Source organism: Callithrix jacchus, chromosome 13 (assembly GCF_049354715.1).
Source record: "Callithrix jacchus isolate 240 chromosome 13, calJac240_pri, whole genome shotgun sequence".
Taxonomy (NCBI): Eukaryota; Metazoa; Chordata; class Mammalia; order Primates; family Cebidae; genus Callithrix; species Callithrix jacchus.
The window spans coordinates 10,349,331-10,370,401 of record NC_133514.1 but is presented as its reverse complement, the minus strand read 5'-3'; the positions used below and the strand labels follow the sequence as shown (position 1 = coordinate 10,370,401).

The following is a 21,071-nucleotide window of genomic DNA, read 5'->3' as shown; positions in this document are numbered from 1 at the left end:
TTTGGTTCCTCTGCAAGCTCTCCCAGGGTGGGGGACAGAGAAGATCCAGGAAGCCAAACTGTCTGCTGTGTTCCTAAGAGGAAACAATGTCTAGTGGGGGGTTGTTTGTTTTAATTCATGGTTGTTTTCTTAGTGTTGGTGGTGTTGGATTTTTAATTTAAATTCAAAGGATGAAATTAAAATCAATGACCAGTGGGTGTCTGCTAATCTCACATCCATTTTTCTTCCATTATCACAGAAGTATGACTGGAGTTAGAAACGATATTATCAAGAACTCTGGGAATAAGTAGAAACAATCTCTCTCTCTCTCTCTCTCTCTGAGACAGAGTTCGCTCTTGTCACCCAGGCTGGAGTGCAATGGTGCGATATCAGCTCACCCCAACCTCCGCCTCCTGGGTTCAGGCAATTCTCCTGCCTCAGCCTCCTGAGTAGCTGGGATTACAGGCACGCGCCACCATGCCCAGCTAATTTTTTGTATTTTTAGTAGAGACAGGGTTTCACCATGTTGACCAGGATGGTCTCGATCTCTTGACCTCGTGATCCACCCGCCTCAGCCTCCCAAAGTGCTGGGATTACAGGCGTGAGCCACCGCACCCGGCCTTCTCTCTCTCTCTCACACACACACACACACACACACCCCTCTCACTCCTATTCCTCTCTCTCACACACACAACTCTCACACCCCTCTCTCTCTCACACATACACACCTCTCTCCTCTCCCTCTCACACACCTCTCTCACACACACACCTCTCTTCTCTCTCTCTCACACACACCTTTCCTCTCTCTCTCACACATACACCTCTCTCTCCTCTCCCTCTCTCACACACACACCTCTCACACACACCTCTCTCTCCTCTCTCTCCCTCTCTCACACACACCTCTCTCACACACACATCTCTCACACACACACACCTCTCTCACACACACCTCTCTCACACACACATCTCTCACACACACACACCTCTCTCACACACACCTCTCTCACACACACACACACATCTCTCTCTCACACACACACACACACACACATCTCTCTCTCTCTCTCTCACATACACACACACACACACAGCCCCCTCACATTTATTGAAGAGCAAAGGTAGCAAAGACATCCTGTGGCCCAGGCAGTCAGTGGCTTTGGGCACTCATGTGATATCCACTAGACTATGATTGCTGTAGGTACAAGCCTGGAGTGTGGTTTCATCTGGTGCAGAGCCCTTTCATCTTGCTGCCCTGCACCCTGATGGTAGCCCATCCACGTGAACATCATGACCTGCACCTGAGCATAATGGCAATTGACTTAAGAATCGGAGCCAGAGCAATGGGTTCTGCAGAACAGTATCATCTTGCACAGAAAAGGCCATGTCTCACTGAATCTTTTCCCTTGGCCCATTCAGAAATACAGTCCTACTCTCAAGGGGCTGAAGCGTTTCTCCTTCAAGGCCAGTTCTTGGCTTTCACTTGCCTCATGGGACCAGCTGGACCAAACCCAGTCTCCAAGGACTCACTGGCTCTCCCTGCTTCCCATCACCCTCTCTGAGGCAGCCATCGGGTGGTTCAAAGGGACTTAGTGATCCCTAAGCTTCTGCTGTTTGACTTCAAGACTCTCAGGATTTGAGAGCAGGATAACCCTCACTCTGACATCATGCTTCCTGCAGTCTGCTGAGGACCTGAGTACATATGTGCTTGTGTGTTTGCAGCCAGTGCTCAAAATAGGCACTGGAGCTGTCCCCAGGGTGGAGCACTGTGGCCATTCCTGTGGACCGAGGATGAGCGATAGGGAGGGCCAACCTTGAAACATGATCCTTTAAAAAGAAATGAAAGGCTATCTTTTGTATACAAATCACGCTTCTAAAGTATTTTAGGTGGGAGTCAAGCATGTACCAGGGATTCTGAGTGGCACTAAAGACAGGATGGGGCTGGAGAGAACAGGAGCTGAAGAGCCTTATCCTGCCCCACCTGTGCTCTTGTTCCCTCTGCCTTTTTAAAAGCCAGATTTCTTGAAGTGCACCTTACATATATAGTAAATTCACTCCTTTTAGTGTAAAGTTTTGTGAGTCTTGACAAACACACAAGTCGTGACCTCACAAGATATGAGAATAATGCCAGCTCCCCTCCGCATTCCTTCCTCCGCCTCTGTCATCAACTCTTCCCCCTCCCCAGCCCCTGGCAGCCCCTGGCCTGTTTTCAGCCCCTGTTGTCCTGTCATCTTCAGAATGTCAGAACATGGATTTTGTAAACAATCTTTTGGGTGTTCTTTCACTTAGCTGAATGTGTTCAAGATTCATTAGGGTTGTTGGGTGTGTTTGATGTTCATTCCTTTTCATCACTGAGTCGTATTCCATTGCATGGATGTACCTCAGTTTACCTATTCCCTGCTTAAGGATCATTTGGGTGGTTTCCCTTTTGGGACAATTATGAATAAAGCTGTAGGTTTTGAAGATACCAACAATATTATTTTATAGTTTAAAACACAACTTATATTTAGCTCTTCCTGTCCTGAAGCTCGTTGCAAATAGTGTATCTGCTGGGCCACGTTCAAAGACTGGGGTCCCTGACGACACGGTCCCTGACAAAAAGCAGTGTTTGGTGGCGGGGGGTGCGTGGAAAGAGAGACACGAATTCAGAGCTTCGGAAGTGCAGTAAAGCAAAGCGCTCCCAGAGTGATTGGGAAACGGGGCTGGCAAGTCAGTCTGTTATTTACTCTACCTGTTCTGAGCTCACCAGCCCCTAAGCCCACCCACTGCTCAGGGAGAGGGTGGGCCTCTGGGACTGCGCATCTGCAGAGTCTTCCCGGGGGAGGGGTAGAGTCTGCCCCTCACTGCGGGAGGCCTCCCCGGGAGACGGTGTGAAACAGGAGGGGGAGGAGACGAGGTCGGGGTAGCCCTGCACCGACCCTGCCAGTGCGGGGAGGGGGTGCTGGGCCAGTCACCTAGCCGCGGAGGGCTCCATTTCACTGAATCCCTTTGCGCCTTGGATTTTCTCTCTTTACTTCCTTGCCCTTTGGCAATTTGCTGTTCATTAGCACCTCTGCCGAAGACCCGGGGGGCAGCACCAGAATTCCCACCTTAACCGGAGAGCCGCCTCGCACAGGACGAACGTGGGAGACGAGTGGAAAGCAGCCACAAAGAAATGGAGTGGGAGGGTCGTCTTTAAAATTCACTCCGTTTTGCCGGGCGCAGTGGCTCACGCCTGTAATCCCAGGATTTTGGGAGGCCGAGGAGGGTGGATTACCGGGTCAGGAGTTCGAGACCAGCCTGGCCAATATGGCGAAACCGTGGGTCTGCTAAAAAAAAAAAAAAAAAAAAAAAAAAAGACTAAAAATAAAAAAAAAATTAGCTGGGCGTGGTAGTGCGCACCGGTAGTTCCAGCGGTTGGGGAGGCTGAGGCAGGAGAATTGCTTGAACCCGGGAGGCGGAGGTTGAGCCAGGATCGCGCTACTGCACTCCAGCCTGGGCCACAAAGCAAGACTCCGTCTCAAAAAATAAAAAATAAAAAAGTAACTCCGTTCAGAATACAGTGAACAGCCTTTTGACAGAAGAAGGGCCATCTAGCTATCCCAAGCCCCTTGCCTCCCTATCCTGTGGCTGCTGTTAGAAGAAACCGATGATTTCTAACAATAGGAGCCTCCTAGCTCGGGAGGGAGGCGGTGTTTGGAGGGAGCGGCGCTCTCGGTGGCCACCCGCTGCGCTTGGGGTGGGAGGGCTGGTCGTGGAGGCCACTTTCCTGTCCACCGACGGGGAAGCTTGGCCTGTCTGAAGGGGTCCTTGCCTGAGCCGAGGACGGCGGGACCTCCGGCCCCAGCACTGCCCCCCTTTCCGAGGACCCCGGGTCCCCGCCTGCGGGCGAGAGGCTGTTTTCGCACTTGGGCTTCGCGCTTCCTTGACACTTTCCTGTCTTTAGCTCGCCGCGCCAGGTCGCGGCGCCTGCCTGGGCGTCTTCTCCAACTCCGGGTCACCTCGGGGAGAGGGCAAGGGTGCCGGCCGGTGGGGCTTTCCAACCACCACGGTGGCGGGGGGAGCTTTGTGGAAACGGGCGGAGCTGGCTCAGGGAACGCCAGATATCTAGGGCACCCACCAGTCCCCTGATGTGCGCGTGGAGGTCTTGGGCCTGGCTGTGCTCCAGCCGCGGGTGTCCCCACCATCAGCACTGACCTCCAGGGGAGCTGGGCGAGGGGAGCCCTGGACTCTGGGTTGACCTCGTCCCTTTCGGGTTCTCTCTCCTCCCACCCAGACCCGGCCCTTTCTGGCCTCCTTCCTCTCCGAGGAGGTCCCGGGCTCTGATTCCTAGGCAAGTCCCAGCTTGCCTTCTTTCTCAGGATCTGTGGTCTCCTTTCTCTGTCTCTGCATCCTCTGCCCATCCATTCCCTGCTTTGGTTTTTCTATAACACTTCATCATTCAACACTACGTATTTGACTTATTTATTGTCCGTTTTTCTCTTATGGCATGTAAGGGCCTTAAGATAGAATTCCTCTCTATTTTGTTCCTTGCCTGTAATGTTCCTGGCACAGAGTAGGTGCTCAGTAAATGTGAAATTAATGAATGACTGGGTGAATGAATGCATGCATGAGTGAATGAATCCCCATCTCCCTCTCCGTTGCTGGCCACTCTTTTCTCTCTGCCCTGGTCTCTGCCTGCCTTCCTCTGTCTCCCTCTTCTTGCTCCTCCTCTCCCCCTTCTTGCTCCTCCTCCTCCACTCCTCACCCTGCATTTTTTTTCTCCATCCTGCTGACTTGGTCCCTCCATCTGAACAGGATTTACAGGTTGGGTTCCGTGTCCCTTGGAAAGGGTGCACCTGGCTCCTGGTCATTCTTCACCCCCAGAGCCCTGTGGCCTCCCTCACCAATCTAACAGCCTGAGCATCTAGCCAGGTTCCCAGCTCAACCTCCCACATCCTTACTGTGCACAGGGAAGTCCCTTCTTCTTGCCGCCCCCAGGACCCGGGGACCCCGGGGTGTCCTTAGGAGCAGCCTAGATTTGGGCTGTTGGTTTGTAGGCGGTAGCAGCTCCACTGGTGGGTGAAGCCACCGGGATTCGTGCCATCCAGGGTGGGCAGTGTTCTACTCTGAGAAAAGGCAATCCTGCACCCTGTGCACCCGGTCCCTTGAGGAGAATGTTTCATTCTTTATCTCCCAGCAACTCTGATGGATGCTATTAGCAGCCTTTTTAAAATTTCAATCAGTCTCCCAACATTTATTGTGCACCTACTGTAATCCTTGTTCTGGGCAGACCAGGATTTTGGTCACTGCCTTCACAGAGCATACCTTTTGGGATGTGTAGAGGGGAGGCGAGTGTGTGTGTGTGTGTGTGTGTGTGTACAGCCAACCCCAGATAAATTACCTCATGGCTTCAGGGGGCACAGACGAATGAATAAAGTGCAAGATCCCTTTCCTAGTCCAAGGATGTTAACCATGATCTTGCTCTGGGCTCAGCACAAACAGCACTGCGACTTCAGAAGTCTAACTGGGGAGTAGCGAGGCCCCACCTGGGAAAGAATTGGGGCCTATGTCACCAAGAGGGATCCCAGAGGAGGCAGTCCCCGAGGAAAGGGCCCCTTACAGACTCAAAGAGGCTGCAGTCTGGGAACAGGACCCCCTGTGGCCTCCGTAAGTGCTGGCCACTCTTTCGGGCTGCTATTGTCCCCAGGTCCTTGGATGAGGAGGGAGAGAGGGAGCCAGGTTGGCAGCAGGAAAAGTAGCATACTTGAAGGGGCCAGCATGGGCACTGTCTCCAACGCTGGTGGCCCTCAACCTGCTGAAGCCCCTGCCTAGACTTGCAGGCACTGGGAGCAGGCTTCAGTCCTGGCCTCAGCTACACTGGACCTGAAGAGGCCCTCCCTATTCAAAAAGGCTCTGGCATCTGTCCTGAACTAAGCAAAAATGTTAAGAGATTTCTTTTCACTTGTTTTCCCCTTCCGGTGCGGAAGATATAAACTTTTTTAAACATTGATTTTATTTTTTAAATGTCAAATATGCTCATTAAAGAAAACTTAGAAAAATTCAAAAGACAGTTTAAAACGAGTTTTTCATGGTAGAAAGCCAATATTAAATAGAATGGGAAAAAAGAACTAAGATTTAGGATTGCCGGTTCTAGAACTGCAGTTTCGCCCTTGCTTTGCCACCTCGGACAAATGCCTTAACCTCTCTGAGCCTCCGTGTGCTGGTTTGTAAGGTGAGGGCGATAACACCTTCTCTACCTCCCTCTTGCTAATAATTTTGTTGTTCCCTAGAGAAAAATGGTATTTGAAAGTGTTCTGTAATCTGGAAATGACTATAAAATATGAGGGGGTGTGTCACAAACTCTGGGCCACGGGGCCAGAAGCGCCGGGAAGCACTTTCGGATGTCTGCGAGGCAGAGCCTGTATTCGCCTTGCAACGCAGAGTAGCAATTTCGAAAGCAAGACCATCAACAAGCGCTGCTCCTTCCTCTCCCGTCATCTGTAGCCGGCTGCGAGCACAGTTCCGGGGAAACAGGGCGGGGGGCGCTACGTCCACCCCGTATCCCCAAGAATTCTGAGTGTCCGAGGAACGGACCTTCGGACGTGAAGGAAGGTAGGTCTACGTGGCCTTGCAGCTGAATTCGTTCACCGTTTTTCCTTCCGCAGGGACGCGTCCTGCTCTGCACCCTAGTTCTCCGCGCCGCGCCCGCGGGGGCTCATTCAGGGCACTGCGGACCGCGAAGATGAGGACCTAGAGTCGCCCAGGAAAGGAGACTCGCAGGCGGGCGCCCAGACCCGGCGCGGGAAGCCAGGGCCGCGTAGGGGCCGACCCGGCATTCGTTCTGTGCGGGTCACCTTGAAGGTCCGTCTGGAACCCTCGCAGACAGGTCCGCAGAGGCGCGTCCATATCTTGGAGGAATTCGTTCCATAGAACGAGGTTTGACTTCTGTAGTCCCCTCTCTGGGGTTTTCTGGTGTTCGATTATAAGACTCTGGGGTCCTTGGTGGCGCCAATTTTTTTCAGATGTTGCTTTTGTTCCGGTGCAGCGGCCAAGATCATGGTCTCAGACGTTGCACTTGGTTTAAAGCAAACTCGGACACGTCCCACCAAAAAGTCGCAGGAACTCGACGTTAGGAAACCCTCAGCGGTTTCACTGCAAGTTCCAGCATCCACCGTTTATTTTTATTTTGGGGGAAAACCAGAGTTTAGATTCCTCTGTACATGATGCACAGCCTACAATTTGCTTCTTCTAGGGTTTGGACCAGCTCAAGTCCACAATCCTTAATGGGACAGGGTAATGTAATTTACTCTTGTCTTGGAGATTTTTTTTAAAAGAGTACAGTACACCTAAGTAATTCTTATTTGTCTAAAATCTGATGACCTGACGCTGGGTCATTAGACCCAGGCTTTTGGGGGCGGAGAGGTGGTCAAAGATGTTTACAGTTAAATTCTCTTCCTAGACTATGGGAAAGGAAAGCCGAGAGAGGACGTGAATAGGGGTTGGGCCACTCTACCCAGGCCAGCGTAGGCATATCTTCCTTAAAAATAGCCCAGAGGCCGGACCTCAGAGCCTCCACCCGCTGCCCCCCTTCCCAGCGGCCTCGGGATTGAGAGAGAAGCCTGGGAACCGAGAGACACAGCCGATAAACCTCCTCCAGCCGGCGGGCCAGCGAGGCCTTGAAATGCTCCCCGCTCCTGGCAACGTGCAGCCAACCTGCCGGCTCCCGCGTGGCCTAAGGGAGGGAGGGGGCGAGCAAAGGAGGAAAGGAGGGAAAAGGAAACGCCCTCAAAAGAGCAGGCTGCTTGCCAACCCCTGGTCTGTCCTTGAGCGGAGGCCTTGGGGAGAAAGTTGGGGCGCTGAACCTACAGGAAGAAGCCTCAGGAAACAAAATTTTCTGTCCCAGGCGCCTTCCAGAGACAGTGAATATTCCTGGGTCAGGGAAGCCCAGGTTTCAGCCCACTAGGAGTGCCGGCGGAAGGTGTGGGTAAAGGGCCGGGGTGGTGGAAGGTGGTAGAGGTGGTGGCCCGGGGCTGGCAGAAGCGGGGGAGCAGGGAATCTGGGGTTCCTCGCCAGCAAGCCCCCAGCAAAAGCAGGCGATTCCACCCAGGGGTGTGGCAGCAGCCACCGACAGCACAGCCTGTTATAGCTCCACTAGTGTACAGAGGAGGGGATTGAAGTTTAGGGAGGGCGAGGAGGACGAGGGTGAAGGCTCGCTGTGGCCCATCTGGCACTGCTCAGAGAAGCCCGTGTCCGAGCGGCCCGTGTCCTTGGGTGTCGGGAGGACGCTCAGATGGTGCCCCGCCAGACACTAAGCCCCAAGTCCCTGGCTTGTTTCTAAGAAAATTCACTGCCTGGTCCCTCAGACTCAGCTGTTTTCGCCCTTTGACGGTCGCGCGTGGGTGGTAGCTCTGGGACTGGGACCTCGAGCAGCGCTGGAGCCAAAGATTTCCTCAAAGGAGAGGCCGGGGCAGCTTCCCACTCTCCCAAGCCCAGACTTCCCACTCTCCAGAAAGGCCTTGCAGGCCCCTGCCGCAGGTCTTGGCTTCGTGCCTCTCTTGCTCACCCCCACGAGGATGAGAGCGGGTTTCAAATCGGGAGCAAGGGTGTGCTTCCTTCTCCGATTGGAGTGTGCTCCGGAGACCACTTTTCCCCAGCGCTGGCCTCCGAGATCCCCAGGACCCCTTCAGCCTTAAGTTCCCACGTCTCGGGTCCGTGACGCCAGTTCTACTAAGGAGCAGGCTAGGAGTTCGGGGAAGTCGGAGAAGAAACCCTAAATGGGCGGCCCCAGCTTCCGGGGCGCAGGCCAGCCGGGGTCTCCAGGGAAGGCTGCAGTGCGTCCAGCCTGCGCGCAGGCCTTTCGCCGCTGGGCGGCCCACGCGGCCTCAGTTTCCTCTCCTCTGTTTGGGCCCCGGTGAACCTCCGCACCTCTCATTCAGGGAAGAGAATTCCCCGCGCAGCTGCGCTGGTTTCTTCCTCTGGGATTTTCCTGAGAATCCCCGGGAGTTGGCCACGATCCCACCGGGAGTTTCCTTCTACCCAGCTTCGAGTCCCGGCCTCGTCTTTAGAGCCCGGGTTGCCTTCACTCAGGCCGGGAATCCACGACCGATTTCCAACTGCGGAAGCGGGTGGCGTCCCTAGTCTGCTTTCGAAGCAACACTGGTTTCGTGCAGGGTGGTATCCCTCCCCCTCCCCCATCCCTCTAATCTGGTTTGAGAAGCCTGTGCTGGAGAGAAAAACGCGGGCCAAAAAAAAAAAAAAGTTTAACCGAAAGCCTGAGAGCCACCCGCCGGCTGTTATCTGGGGCTGAAGGCTGCGGTAATCGATGGGTTATTTTTACGCGGTAATAGGGCTCTGTGATTGCTCTATTAACCTTTAGACCTGTCGGAGGGACTCTCTGGTTGGCAGCCCCGCTGCGCAGGGGCCTCCAGGCCCTGACGCCGACTCTCAACTCAGGCCTGACACATTTCCCTCCCCCATTCCGGAGAGGGGACTGCAGCCCCTGGAGAGCCCCCTCCACGGAGGAGCTCCCCCGGACCGCCGGGCTCCCCGGCCCTTGCTACGTCCCTTGGATTGGTACAGCGGCCGCCGCAGGCTGCAGAAAAAACGGAGAAAGATTAAAAGACAGGAGGCCACAGGATATGAGAAGCGTCCCCAGGAAGGGATGCACACTTTGCGTAAACACATAAAATAGAGGGCTGACCCTCAGCTCCCGACCATCTCCCTGGGCTTTTGGGAAGGCAAAAGGGAGGCTTCGGTCTCTGCGCTCTGATTTAAGGAGGCAGTCTGGGTGTCTCCTGAACCTCCCCGGAGTCCGGTGCTGGGTCGATCCCCACTACCCCTGCCCAGGAACTTGCGTCCAGCCCCGGGTACCCCGGGTGATCCAGTACCCCACACGAGATCGGGAGTTGAGCCCAAGAGGTCATCTTCCCCTCTACTGGCCCCGCCCCTCTCCCACCGCGCGGGATGAGGCCCACGGGAAGGGGGGCGGGGAGGGAGAAAAGGAACTCATTAATAAAGCTGACCCTGGGCATCACAGCGAACCCAATCGACCTCTGGCTGGGCTGCGGGTGAAGCCCCTAGCCCTGGCGGTAACACTGGGCGTTTTCCGCGGAGACCCCAGCGCCTGGACTTTGCCTGGTGGGGGAGCTTTCCGCCCAGTCCCGCAGCCCGGCGCCCAACTGAGGTGCTGCCGGTGCCGCGTACCCCCGCCCCGCCCTTGCACGTGACTCCCACAGGCCAGTCAGCGCCCGCGGGCCGACGCGCTGGGCCGGGGACCCGAGCTGCGAGCTGGGGACTCAGAGGCGGCCGGCGCAGAGGCCGCGAGAGGCTTCGTCGCTGCTGCAGCTCCGGGGGTGCCCAGGGGAGCGCGCGCGGAATCTCCAGGCCGGGCAGGTAGGGCTTTTTTCTTTCTTCGCTCTTTCCCGCGGTCCCCCAAACTCGGAGCTCCTCGGCTCCACCGGTCTGGAGGTAGAGAAGTAGCCAGTGGGAGGAAAAGAGACATCCACTACCCGTTTCCTCGAAATTGGCTTACCCGGCTCTGCTTTTGACTTTGCCTTAGCAACGTCTTTAAGACAAAGTAAGATCTGGGGGCAAAACAGGGAGGAATGTTGGAAGCGCCTTTGGATTCTTTCCTTGTGGACTTGAACGCTTTCAGTCCCTGCCCCGGGTGCACATTCTCCCGCCCTTGTTTGCACTTCGCAGGCCGGGGCCTGGGTGGTGATGGTGGCCGCGTGAAGTTGCCGAGACCGACAGATACGGGAGAGGTCGCACGGCCTCTGGTACGAGGAGGGAAGTAGACGGAGGCGTGTCGCCCACCAGCGACTCCGGGGACGCCGGGCAGCGGTGCCAGGCAGCGCCGCAGGGCCTAGGGGGTCCCGGGAGGTGCTCCGAGGCGCGGGGCGGCTGCTGAGCGGCTGGACTGTTGATGGCCTTCCTGGCCAGCCTCCTCGCCCTCGGGGCTGGGGTCCAGGGACTGAATGCCCTTCTGGAAGCTCACCACCCCACCCACCCGCGTTGCTTCTGCCTGAAACTGGCCGAGGGCCCGAACCTGGACCGGAGTCGCGACTTCCCTCCGCCGGTGACGGCGCTGCCCGTATCTGCGGCGTTTTGTCGCTCGGCTTTGGGCTCAGGACCACCGTGGGCAGAGGGGGATGCCGGGGTGGTGGACTGCCACGAGGTTGAGGAAAGTAGGGGCCTTTTGGTTGGGGAAGAGCGTGGTGAGGAACCCACGGCCAGTGGAAGCCCAGGGGCAGTGCGGCCCGCACCGCAGAGGTCGGGGAAGCGCTTCGGGCAAGTGTTTCCTGGGCTCCCAGAAAAGGAAGGCATCGACAGCAGGTTTCAGGCTTTTAAAGAAGCACCGGGGTGAGGAGGTAACGCTCCGCACGAGTCTGTCTCCTCCCTGGCTGCGGCCCGCTTGGTGGTGCCGGCTAGCTTGTGACCGTCCTCCTTGCTGCAGGCCAAGAACCGAGGCTCCAGCCCAGGTCAGCGAGAAGTGTCCTGGAAAGGGAAGGGGACATTTGGGGGCCTGTAATTCTCCCATTCTCAAAACTAGATCGGAAGAGGGCTGTTGGTTGATCCTTGAAAGGAGAGCACATTTCCTGTGAGCCTGCGAATTTGGGGTGAACTGGGGCAAGTGATCAGAAGAAGAGCGAATACTCCCAGATTCCGGCAGTCTCAGGAGCTGCTGGGCTTTCTCCACCGGCTGCAGGATCCAGGATCAATTTCAGCAACCAGGTGTTTTGCAAAAGTAGCTAATTTCTTGTTTTTCCAGAAAGGTATGGAGGGGTATTTTCTCCACCTTCTACTGTCCTAGTAATCCAACCAAGGCCACGTATCAGCCATTTGAAAAGGCAGCGAATGTGATAAATACAAATATTAGATTTGTAACATTTTTGGTATTTACATTTCAAAGTCTGCAAGTTGCTACCTGTATGTATACTGGAAGTTGGATTACAAAATTCTGAATCTCCTTTCTTTTCCGTAGTTATGAGAGGAAAAAAAATTGTATTATCTTGGAGAACTACAGGAGTTGAGTATTACAGAAAATACATTGAAATAGATCAGCGACTTGATTTAAAAATTAAAATACTGGATCTTTTATTAAGGCAAACCCATAGTTCTCTAACTTTATTTTCAAAAGGAAAAGCTGGTGACCTCAGGTCAGTTTTTTTGTTTTTCCTGACTATTATCTAACCAAACTTGCTGGAATGAACTATTCACCAAACCAATAGTTTATTGCATATTTTGAAAGCAAATAAGCTTTTAGGAGTTACCATGTGACTATGTAACACAATACTATTAATTCCATTATGATTGCCAGTGATGTTGCAAAAATGGTGAAAAGTACTATGTAGTATGTATTAAAGATTCCATTTCCAGTTTTTTACAATAACAAAGATGATCATTTATTATAGTACATACATCTGACATACTTTCTTGTGTTACATTAGAAATCTGTAGTAATAGTCAACTATTATTTAGAACTCTCCTTTTGCCTTTTCTGACACTTTTATAAAAACCTGCTATAAGTGCTTTACAAATATTAATTTATAATCTTCACCCCTAAGCTTCATGATGACTCTACAAAATAGGTACCTTTAATATTTGCATTATGCAGAGGAGGAAACTGAGGCACAGAGAGGCTAAGTAATTTGTCTAAAGGTATTCCTTTTTTAAGTGTCAGAGCCTGGATTCAGTATAGAGTTAATATCCTTGTAAGTCTGTTATTGAAATAAAAAAGAAACCGTTGTCAGGAGTAGTTGCCTCTTCTTCAAGAGAGAAATGGAAGTGCGGTGGACAGCCTCAAGCCCTTGGAGCCCAACTGATCCCATCCCCTTCCCCCACCCCTTCTGATTGTACTTTGATCTTAGACAAGTTTCAAAAGTTTCCAGTGCTTCAGTTCCCTCTTGTAAAATGAAGGGAGACACCTGTACTTAGCAGAGCTGTAGAGAAAAGGACCTAGAGGTAATTCAGACAGCAGGTAATTCAGAAAGTGGAGCTCTTATTTTATCAGAAAAGCTGCCTGATAATATCAAAACGCAGGATCCTAGGAAGCATATAATCAAGTTCCACAAACTGCTCTTTCCCCAAGCGTCCACGTGGGTGTGATGATTCTGCCTGTGGGTAACTTGTGATTCTACATGAAGAACCCCTTCAGTGAACTAGAATGGTCCACTGGATTATTCTGTAAAGCGACATTGTACGTTCCTTTCACTTTTCTGGTTCTGACATACAATTTGGAAAACATCTAAATTATAACTATTTGCAAGAAACCTGTAGCTTATCCAATTTGACGTCCACATTGTGTAGTGTATGGATGAAGTTTCTCAATCCTCCATGAGACTTAGCAGACACCACTGTTGCTTATAAACATTTGGACTCTACTTCTATATATATATTTTAAGATTACAAACAAAACTTTGTTAGGTCACTGTTTGGTAAAAACTTTGTCCTTGTGCCCCCAAGGACAATATAAAGTTCTTTCTAGGCCAAGAATGCCTGGGGAGAGATGGGGAGAACAGAGGAGATGAGAGATTTGTTGGATCCCAGGCACGCTGCATTAACCCCAAACTTTTGGACTTAGATTGTGCCAAAAATATGCTTGCAGAATAAGGTAACATTAAAGACCTCTGGGACAAGCAATACAAAATTAATTGACCAAGATCACAACCAGTAAACTTCATGCCCAAGACCCGGGAAGCCCCTGGGAAGCCCCTGGTCCCCGGGGCTCTCCTCCCCATGCTTGCCTGGGACTCCTGATCCAACGCCTGCACAAAACAAAGGCCGCTTCCCAGCACCGCACTGCGGGGCCTCCCCAGCTGCACCCCCAAACCCCCGTGGTGACTTCGTTTGCAGCGTGGATGAAGCAACCAGGCAGGTGGAGAGTGGGTTCTGAAAGTTCTGGAATGAACCGGTGTCTCTTTTTGTCGTTCCTCCTTTAGGACCCCGGCTGCAGCGAGGAGAAAGGAGCCAGCCCAGCCCTCCGCCTTGGAGCCAGCCCAGCACTTCTGCGCCCGCCCGCCCGTAGCCGCGGGTGTCCTGGAGGCCTCACGGTGGGACGAGTGGGGGACCTGAAGGCCCGTGCGCCACCTCCAGGCCTAGACGCGCCCTCCGTCTTCTGCCCTGCATAGGCGCTCCGGACCTCCAGGCACTGGGTGAAGTCAGCTGCGCCTGCGTCGCCTTCCGGAACCACCAAAAATTCAAATTAGGATTTTCCGGAGTCAACAGGAGCTTGGAGTCTTTTGCTCAATGACGGATTTAATATGTATATATTTTTAAGCGATTTGGTTTTTTCCCTTTGACTTTTGATCTTCGAGACAGCTCCTTTCGCGCACATTATTGTCGCCGTCGTTTTCTCTCCCCGCGTGGCTCCTTGACCTGCGAAGGAGTGGGAGGACCCTGAAAGCCGGGAGTTCGCCGGGGCGATGTACCAGAGCCTGGCCATGGCCGCCAACCACGGGCCGCCCCCCGGGGCCTACGAGGCGGGCGGCCCCGGCGCCTTCATGCACAGCGCGGGTGCCGCGTCCTCGCCGGTCTACGTGCCCACGCCGCGGGTGCCCTCCTCCGTGCTGGGCCTGTCCTACCTCCAGGGCGGAGGCGCTGGCGCAGCGTCCGGAGGCCCCACGGGCGGCGGCTCGGGGGCGGCCCCGTCGGGTGCAGGGCCGGGGACCCAGCAGAGCAGCCCGGGCTGGAGCCAGGCCGGAGCCGACGGAGCCGCCTACACCCCGCCGCCGGTGTCGCCGCGCTTCTCCTTTCCCGGGACCACCGGGTCCCTGGCTGCTGCCGCCGCTGCTGCCGCGGCCCGGGAAGCTGCGGCCTACAGCAGTGGCGGTGCCGCGGCGGGCGCGGGCCTGGCTGGCCGCGAGCAGTATGGGCGCGCCGGCTTCGCGGGCTCCTACTCCAGCCCCTACCCGGCCTACATGGCCGACGTGGGCGCGTCCTGGGCCGCGGCAGCCGCCGCCTCCGCTGGCCCCTTTGACAGCCCTGTCTTGCACAGCCTGCCCGGCCGGGCCAACCCCACCGCCCGACACCCCAATCTTGGTGAGTAGGGGCGCAAGGGCGCGTGGGTGGGTCTTGAGCCCTGGTGGGGACCCCTCGTTTTTCATGAATGCCTGCGTTGAGCTGGGGAAGGTCCTTGAAGGCCTGAAGTTTCCAGGGCAGGCAGAAGCCAGTGCGGGGCTGGGGACACGCAGCCCCTGGAGACTGGCTTCTGTGCTGGGGGCCGGACCTGCCCGTCCGGGCCTCTTCTGAGACCGTGGCGGGGTCCGAGTGCGGCCTCCCGGGAGCCCCGGACGTCAGCCGCGGCCACGCCGTACTGTGGGTGACGTGGGAGGCCAGCGGGCTACCTGGAGAGCCTGGGGCAGTGGCCCGGGATCCCTGCGTGGAAGGCGCTGGAGATCGCTGGGTTTCTGCCTCCATTTCCTCCCCGCCAGCTCTCGGGCCACCGCGGGGAATTGATGACAGTAGTTTGGACCTCAGACCTTCTGGGCCATTTGGCGGCCCAGTTGGAGGATCCCTCAGAGTGGCAGATGATTTTCCTGTCGGGGGTCTCACACCGAGAACAAAGGAGGGATGGAGCAAAGGAGACGCCGGGGAGATGCGCCGAACGGGAGCCGGCACCGTGCGGGTGTCTCCTGCCGGACGCGTGGGCGCATCATGCGGGAGGCAGGGGCGGACCCCCGTCAATGCCCAAGAACACAGAGACCAGAGGGGCTTGTTTATGACGCCCAAGTTAAACGGAGACTGCAGTCGTTTGCACACGTGGAGCCTCCTCGCGCGGGCCAGGGTTGGAAATAACCGTTGTGGTAGGTTCCCTGCAGGGTTTGCCTCCACCGTCGGACAGGGAGGGACGGCAAACAGGTCTCAGCCTCCACTGATTTACAAATAAACGCAGCGGGATCTGAGAAGGGGCCTGGGCACAGGGGCTGGGGGAGAAAGGGAAGTGGCCACACCTAGTTCAAAATGCAAACGACCTCTGGAATGTCGGGAAGGGACGGAGGAGTGAGTTTGGATTGAACCCACCCTGTGGGGGAGGGGAAGCCCGGATTTGAAAAGCAGAGCTCGCGTTTATTGACCACATACTAAGTGCTAAATCCTTCTGCATTTGTTCTCACTTTGGAGAGTAAAGGCTGCCCCGGCCAAGTTTCCAGTATTGGGCTGGCTCCGAGAAGGGCCCTGGCTTTGAAGCGTTTTTAAATTATCCTCTGGCCCTGGGTGGCCAGGGAAGGTCCCTGGGGGTACATCCAAATACACATTGCCGGCAAACTGATTAACCCTGGAAGTGACGCCGAGGCCCCATCTGTGGCTCCTGCGTTCCCCTCCCCCTCACCCCTCTTGGGGGAGCCAGACGGCCACCCCCAGGGGAGGAGGGCCCGCCGAGCCTCTGCGACCTTTGCTCGTTAGCGGCGGCATCTCCACACAATGGCGCCCAAAGGCGGGAGTGCGGGGCAGGGGGTGGGGCCCGCCCTGGTCCTGCGCGCTGAAGGAGGAGTCATCTCTCTCCAGGGCCCTCTGGGGCCTTTGACTTAAAATAGGGAGGACTGGGTCAGGAGATCGAGACTATCCTGGCCAACATGGTGATAGCCCATCTCTACTAAAATAGAAAAAAAAAAAAAAAAAAAAAAGAAAGTTAGCCTGGCATGGTGGTGCGCGCCTGTAGTCCCAGCTACTCGGAAGGCTTAGGAAGGAGAACCACTTGAACCCAGGAGGCCAAGGTTGCAGTGAGCCAAGATCGTGCCACTGCACTCCAGCCTGGATGACAGAGCGAGACTCCGTCTCAAAAAAGAAAAAAAAAGTAAAAGAAGGAAGGAAAGGAGGGAAGGAAAGGAAGGAAAGAGGGAAGGAAGGGAAAGAAGGAAAGGAGGGAAGGAAGGGAAGGAAAGAGGGAAGGAAGGAAGGAAGGAAGGAAGGAAGGAAGGAAGGAAGATCATGTGACTACACGCAGTGTTCAGATTTTAAACGTCAGCCATGCCATGTAGAGGCGGCTGAAACAAGGGATATTTCCCAAATTCCTGTGTCAGCAAAAGGCAGCTGACCCCTCTGAGCATCTCCCTGCCAGAACTGCCACCTGTCTTCTCTGGGCTCTTCTCTGATACCTCATAAAGTCCACAGCCTTTGGGGTTGGGCCTAGAGGGTGGATTTTCCCTTCTGCACACAGCCAAGTGTTTTGGAAGAGGTGCGGGCTGTCCCGAAGAGGGAACACAGGGCACGTTGAACTTGCTGGCTTTCATATCTTCGAGGTGTTCTGCAGGTGGCACTTACATAAAAGCAGCTGAAGTTAAAAGCAGCATATATGACCAGGCACAGGGCCGGGAGTTCAAGGCCAGCCTGAGCAAAATAGTGAGACCCTGTCTTTACAAAACACATTTAAACATTAGCCAGCCGGGCACGGTGGCTCACACCTGTGATCCCAGTACTTTGGAAGGCTTAGGCTGGCGGATCACCTGAGGTCGGGAGTTCAAGACCAACATGGCTGTCTCTACTAAAAAAAAAAAAATTAGCTAGGCCTGGTATTGCGTGCCTGTAGTCCCAGCTTTGGAAGCTGAGATAGGAGGCTCACATGAGCCCAAGACCACTGTACTCCAACCGTGGTGACACAGTGAGACCCTGTCTCAAAAAAAAAAAAAAAAAAAAGGGCAGTGCATGTGAATGTGCTTTTTATATATTCTTCCCAACACTTGGGCCCTCCTACCTGCCTGGCAACTTTAGTGAGGACCAGCACCAGATCCTAGCTGGCCTGGTAATGGAGGGAAGATGAGAACTGACCCCAGCTCTCTGAGCCGTTCCCACTGAGCCCTAAGATGGCCAGACGGTGTGGTGGGAGGAGCACAGGGGTTTAAAGTCAGGCAAACCTAGAGTCAGTTTCAGGAGCCTCGTGTCATCTCGGGCAAGTTACTCCTCTCAGTCTCATGTCTTTTTCTGTAAAAGGGGATCATCATAACTATTTTTAGTGATACCTTAAATTAGAAAAATAAGGTAAGACTTGTGAAGAATTTGGCTTTGGCCCTTTGTAAATGATGGTTATTTTATTGACTAGCGAATCACTGTCATGTAGAGTTACCTATGTTGCTGGTATGCCCAGGACTGAGGGTTTTCCCAGGACTTGGATCATTAGTGCTAAACCTGGGACAGTCCCCAATGACACAGATCGCTGGGCATTCAATGTGAAACAGGGCGTGACCCATCATTGTGGGTTGGTAATGAGCTGAAAGCAAGGAGAAGCAGCAAAGGTGGTTTTTTTCCTCTGTCCGTGAGACTCGAAGTTATCACCTAAGTGCTACCATCTGCCTTTGGTCTTGAAGGGTGAATAGGAGTTTGTCAGGGAAAGAACCAGCAATTTCTTTTAAGAAAGAAATATTGAAGGCCGGGTGCGGTGGCTCACATCTATAATTCCAGCACTCTGGGAGGCTGAGGTGAGTGGATCACGACGTCAAGAGATTGAGACCATCCTGGTCAACATGGTGAAACCCCGTCTCTACTAAAAATACAAAAATTAGCTGGGCATGGTGGTGCACGCCTGTAGTCCCAGCTACTTGGAGGCTAAGGCAGGAGAATTGCCTGAACCCAGGAGGCGGAGGTTGCGGTGAGCCGAGATTGCGCCATTGCACTCCAGCCTGGGTAACGAGCGAAACTCCGTCTCAAAAAAAGAAAAAAAAGAATAAAGAAATATTGACCATTTTATAGGGGGGAAAAAAGAAATAAGAGGCCAGGCACAGTGGCTCACAGCTGTAATCCCACACTTAGAGGCTGAGGTGGGAGGATTGCTTGAGCTCCAGAGTTCAAGACCAGCCTGGACAACATAATAAGTCACCATCTCAAAAAAAAAAAAAAATTAGCTGAGCATGGTAACACATGCCTGTAACTCCAGCACCTGGGGAGGCTGATGTGGGAGGATCGCTTGAGTCAGGGAGGTTGAGGCTGCAGTGAGCTGTGATTGCACCACTGTACTCCTACCTGGAGAACAGAGTGAAGACCCTGGCTCCGAAAAAGAAAAAGAAAGAATATACCCTTGTTTTCTAATATTTCATGGAGTACCCATGAAATAATACAGTGCAGCCTGACCTTTGTTTAAATAATATATTTGTCACTATAGGTAAAAACTATACACACTAATTCACCCTTAACTCAGAAACTTTTTAATTTCAGTAAGGAGAAATAAGAGAACACTTTTATTTTTCTATGTAGCTGCTGTAATTTTAACCATATCTTGCCATAGTTCTTATGTTGGTTATTTGAATAGGGCAAAAATCAAAATAATAAAAGTTAACACCGGCCTCCATAAAGCCCTGAACTTAGTTTGGAAGTAATAAGTGTGGGCTGACTGCAATGTATGTGAACTTTAATTCACTCCAAGTTCCATATGAGCTACGACCCTAAAACAAATGAGAAAATCACTAGTTCGGCTGCTTGAATGGAATTATGTGACCTTACTGAGGGCAGGTACAGAGTCTTACTCATTTAAGTGCCTGGCAAATGTGGGGCACTTAGCAAATATTTGCATAGGGATCTTGGTGGTAATTGCCCCAGGACTCTGCCCTGCCTGGGTCCAACCACACGGAATGGCTGCGTGAGTCCTTTAAGAAGCAAACTTGAAAGCCCTAGGGAAGGGTGGGCAGGATGGAAGAGGGCTCTTGAAACTTACTGGAGGAAAGTAGGGCTTTTAGGCTGGAGAAGTCACTGGGTGGATAAAAGCAAGATATGGAGTATGACTGTCCAGATTTCTAAAACATGCACACAGACAAAATCCTTTTAACTGTGTCTTATTACTCAAGGTGAGCAGATATTAGATGCGAGAAGAACACTCGTAGGTGATTATAGTTGTGTGGAAATGTAATACGGAATATGGGTTGTCTTCATCATAAACTTCCGGGCGCTGGAAGCACTGCGGTGGAGGTGTGCGCGCAGTTCTTGCATTTTAGGGGCTAGGATCTGCCTGTGCCTGTGAAATGGCAGTAGCAGGAGAATGAAGCTGTTTCCTTTAAAAGAACCCAGTCACGGTGGCTACACATGTGTCTCCATATGGCAGCATTGTGGAGCTGTGCTCTTAACATGGGAGTCTTTTATTGCATGTACATTACACCTCAGTGACGCTGATTTTTGTGTCAGTTAATGCTTGTGAGTTGGGAAGGCTGAAAAGGAGACGGAAATGGAAATAGATTGTAAATATACCTTGACAGCTATATGGTGGTAGGTGTTATCGGAAAGGCCAGGAAAATATATTTTACATGGCTATCAATTGTTTTGTGTAATGGAGAAATAAGCAGTTAGGATATTCTCAAAGGATTTTAAAATTTTGAATCATTTTTAGAGTCGATAAAAATAACAATACAGTGAAATACGTGTACAGTATTTCACCATGTTACCCAAACTATTTATTTAAAAGAAGTTAGGCCCCGTTAGGTATAGAGTGAGGGCATTCAGGATGTTCAAAGAGGCTGTTTCTGGTGCAGGTCAGTGAAAAACCCTGAAGTGTTTTCTGGACCTTTTGGGGCCTGCTTATCAAGTACACCAGTGGCTTTGAGAGCCGGCTCGTTTGTGCAAAGAGCTTTGTGAGCCTGGAGAGTGATTTGTTAGCCTTCAGGAAAACCAAGGTTGTTTAACTTTCCGATTACCGCCCTGAGCAGGCCAGTCAGACTTGGGGTTGGTCTGTGGTACGAAGCTGAGAACCAATTAAATAACGAAGGTGTGTTGGGGTGGTCAGGGGCGTGTCACTACCTCTAGTGAGGCCCGTCACTTGCACAATTGTGTCCCATCAAAAGGTCAAGCCACATTTGCTAGACACTTTCTATCCCTCAGGTAGAATGATGCCGGGGAGACAGTTCTAGATAACACCTTATTCTGTATCCCTCCCCATTTCTTTTCTTGCTTAAATGCACTAAGAAAACAAACATACTCTGAGGTGTGGGGAAACAGGAACTCTGATACCTGTAGGTGGGAGTATAAATCGGTCTGACCTTTATGGAGAGTCTTTGGCATAGTTGCTATAAAATTGCAAAGTAGACAGCCTTGACTCCCAAATTTTCACCTCTAGGGATTTATTCCACAAATACACCAGCACATTTTAGTTGCGGCATTGTTCTTAATAACAAAATTGGAAATAATTTAAATGTGCATCATTAGGGACTGTCTTTATGCAC

At 52.9% G+C, this 21,071-nt stretch overlaps 1 protein-coding gene and 1 long non-coding RNA gene across 7 annotated transcripts in view; one reads left to right on the top strand and one right to left on the bottom strand.

The window, feature by feature from the left end:
- The window catches only part of GATA4 (GATA binding protein 4), an 84,206-nt gene that overhangs the window by 17,261 nt on the left and 45,874 nt on the right, over positions 1 to 21,071 (top strand). For 2 of the 6 annotated variants that reach the window (XM_008979033.5, XM_008979032.5), the window contains exons 1-2: positions 10,227 to 10,329; positions 13,878 to 14,976. In XM_008979033.5, coding sequence (XP_008977281.2) covers positions 14,361 to 14,976 — 616 coding nt within the window. In that variant the 5' untranslated portion in view covers positions 10,227 to 10,329; positions 13,878 to 14,360. Of the gene's footprint in view, positions 1 to 6,351; positions 6,550 to 6,602; positions 6,874 to 10,226; positions 10,330 to 13,877; positions 14,977 to 21,071 lie in introns of those variants that run through there. The other 4 variants (XM_035269852.3, XM_035269854.3, XM_035269855.3 and 1 more) reach the window with 4 other exon arrangements.
- On the bottom strand, positions 12,316 to 15,626 carry LOC144578913 (uncharacterized). Its single transcript, XR_013525451.1, has 2 exons — positions 15,282 to 15,626; positions 12,316 to 14,313 (listed from the first exon to the last, which is right to left on the bottom strand). It is a non-coding gene; the product is annotated as an uncharacterized LOC144578913 (long non-coding RNA).